This window comes from Penaeus monodon, unplaced genomic scaffold (genome assembly GCF_015228065.2).
Source record: "Penaeus monodon isolate SGIC_2016 unplaced genomic scaffold, NSTDA_Pmon_1 PmonScaffold_6527, whole genome shotgun sequence".
Classification (NCBI taxonomy): Eukaryota; Metazoa; Arthropoda; class Malacostraca; order Decapoda; family Penaeidae; genus Penaeus; species Penaeus monodon.
In genome coordinates, this window is record NW_023661581.1 from 7,501 (window position 1) to 10,000 (window position 2,500).

The 2,500-nt window shown below is 39.7% G+C and overlaps 1 protein-coding gene across 1 annotated transcript in view; it reads left to right on the forward strand.

Annotated features, from left to right (window-relative positions):
- The first annotated feature begins 196 nt into the window (after nt 1-196).
- The window catches only part of LOC119571488, a 4,517-nt gene continuing 2,213 nt past the window's right edge, over nt 197-2,500 (forward strand). Inside the window, exons 1-4 of the mRNA XM_037918774.1 lie at nt 197-348; nt 1,812-1,881; nt 2,031-2,052; nt 2,372-2,496. Coding sequence (XP_037774702.1) covers nt 197-348; nt 1,812-1,881; nt 2,031-2,052; nt 2,372-2,496 — 369 coding nt within the window. The remainder of the gene's footprint in view (nt 349-1,811; nt 1,882-2,030; nt 2,053-2,371; nt 2,497-2,500) is intronic.

Sequence of the window (2,500 nt, forward strand, 5' to 3'; positions counted from 1 at the left end):
AACAGCCACGTGGTCCACTGGTAATAGAAATAGAATTATCCACATCCTGTACAGAAATAGAATATCCACTCCTGTAACAGAAATAGAATTATCCACATCTTATAGTGTGTGTGTGTGTGTGTGTGTGTGTGTGTGTGTGTGTGTGTGTGTGTGTGTGTGTGTGTGTGTATGTGTGTGTGTGTCTGTACGGAGGCCGATGAGCGAGAGTGCAGACAGTCGCGTCTGGCACGGTGCGGGAATCTTGGCAGCGACAAAGGTAAAACAGACTTTCTTGATAGCTGTTGCAGTGTATTATAATGAGAGGATGGTACAACTGACGGACAGAGGTTCGGTCCCGGTCATCGTGCTGTAGGCTATCTGATACTGGTCGCAGGCGACCCTCTTTCATACAGATTGAATTTGGAAACTCACAAGGGTTCCGATGTACTCGGAAATATGGAGGAGAGGATGTGATCGTGCACACGGGACGGCGTCGCAAGGCGGAAGGCCTGCGGATGTCGCGTCCATTGTCATGTCTAGCAAAGGTGTGGTATGTAGAGGCTAGTGTTATTATATTAAATATATATATTTATAAGTTAACAGTTTCATATGGATGGCAATAGTAGAGTGATGGAAGGTGTCTGCTACAAGTGGCCCAAGGGAGTACTGTAGCTATAAGGGTTATACGAAACACTCAAGATCCATTAGTGAGCATCTCTGGGGGGATGTTTGGTGTGAGGTGAAATAGGCCATATGTGAAATAGGTTTTTACAGTGTCTGCGTGTGTATGTGTGAGTGTGAGTGTGTGTGTGTGTGTGTGTGTGAGTGTGTGTGTGTGTATGTGTGTGTGTGTGTGGTGTGTGTGTGTGTGTGTGTGTGTGTGTGTGATATATATATTATATATATAATATATATTATATATATATATATATATACATATATATATATATATATATATATATATATATACATACATATATATATATATATATATATATATATATATATATATATATATATATATATATATATATATATATGATTCCGGATATAAAGAATATTAATATGTAATAGTTAGGTTATATTGACGAGGATCTGTACAATACTTACATTGCATGAGATGAAATATCTAAGTGAGGCTTTCTTTGAGATAGTATTTTGAACGAATCTGATTCTAATCAATAAATATTTCGGGCTAATGCGGTTGTAGTTAGCCGCCTTACAACTCGATTCTATGATTCACAATGCTTTAACCATCGTACGTTATATTATAATGCAACAATTCTTTACTTATACCAGTGACGAATTCAGTATCATAAAACACTATCCTAGCATTAATTTAAGCATTAAAATAAATAAAATTAAACAGTGATAAGAACAGCATATTTCTTTCTGTCGATTGTGTATCGTTAAATGAAAGCAAATATGAAGTAAAGTTCTCGTCTGGAAAACCCAATGTCGACAATAAAACTGAATCCACTAAATCACATTATTTGCGTTTTGAACGGATGACTTTTTATTTATTTTTTATCAGATATCTGCTTCGGTTTATCAGCGGCATACTTCTTTCACTTATCTCTTCTCAAGAGGTGTCACCGGTGTTTTTTTTCTTGTATGACAATTCCATCTATTTAAAAGGTCTTGTGTATTTTTCATGATTTTGGCTGTGTGGAGAAATCTCTCCGATGGCTTTTTCTATTGCACGGAGTCATCGATAAAAACACGCAGCAATAATGCTTTCGCGAGAGGTAGAAAACTGATTTCGTGTGACGACTCGTCATTCTATCTGACATTTTAACACCTGATAACGCATCAAGGAATGGTATATGAAGCGCCTGTCCTCGGGACCGGCACACTGCGGCGTCTACGTCGACCCGTAGAGGATCTCTGCCGCGTGATAGCGTAAGAAGCTGGACCCTCGTTGACTTCCCTTCTCGACGTCGAGGCGAAGGAGGAGCCAGGCATTTTGGAGTAGGAGGAGGAGCTTCTGGCCTGACGCCATGGACGGCTCCCCACGGTCCTTCTTTCCCTTCTAGTGGCGGGATTAGCAGTGCTCCACCCTGGTCAACGCCAGTAAGAGATATTTTAAATATGACTGCACTTTTTATACTTTCTGTTAATCTTTAGCTAAGGAAACATTTTCGAGAATCAAGTACGACACAAAGATACCGCATTCAGATTTTTTCCAAAGGTCTTTATTCCATTGTGTACTTTGTCGTATATCCTTCCTTACAGAAAAGAGACTGAATGAATGATAAGTCTATAAACAAACCAAAGATAACTTCACGAATTAGAAAACATAGTAATCAACTAATGATTTCCTAGAAAAAAACTTAAACTCGCTTTTTAAAAATCAGTGTTGTTGCAGAGAATTGCTTCCTGTCCTTTGCAGGATCCCCGACTCCGAACATACACATATGTCACAGCCTGACCTGCCCTGGACAGGACGGCTTCTACGCGCACCCGACCTTCTGCACAGATTACGTCCACTGCGTTGCCGGCGTCCCATATGTCAAGGTGA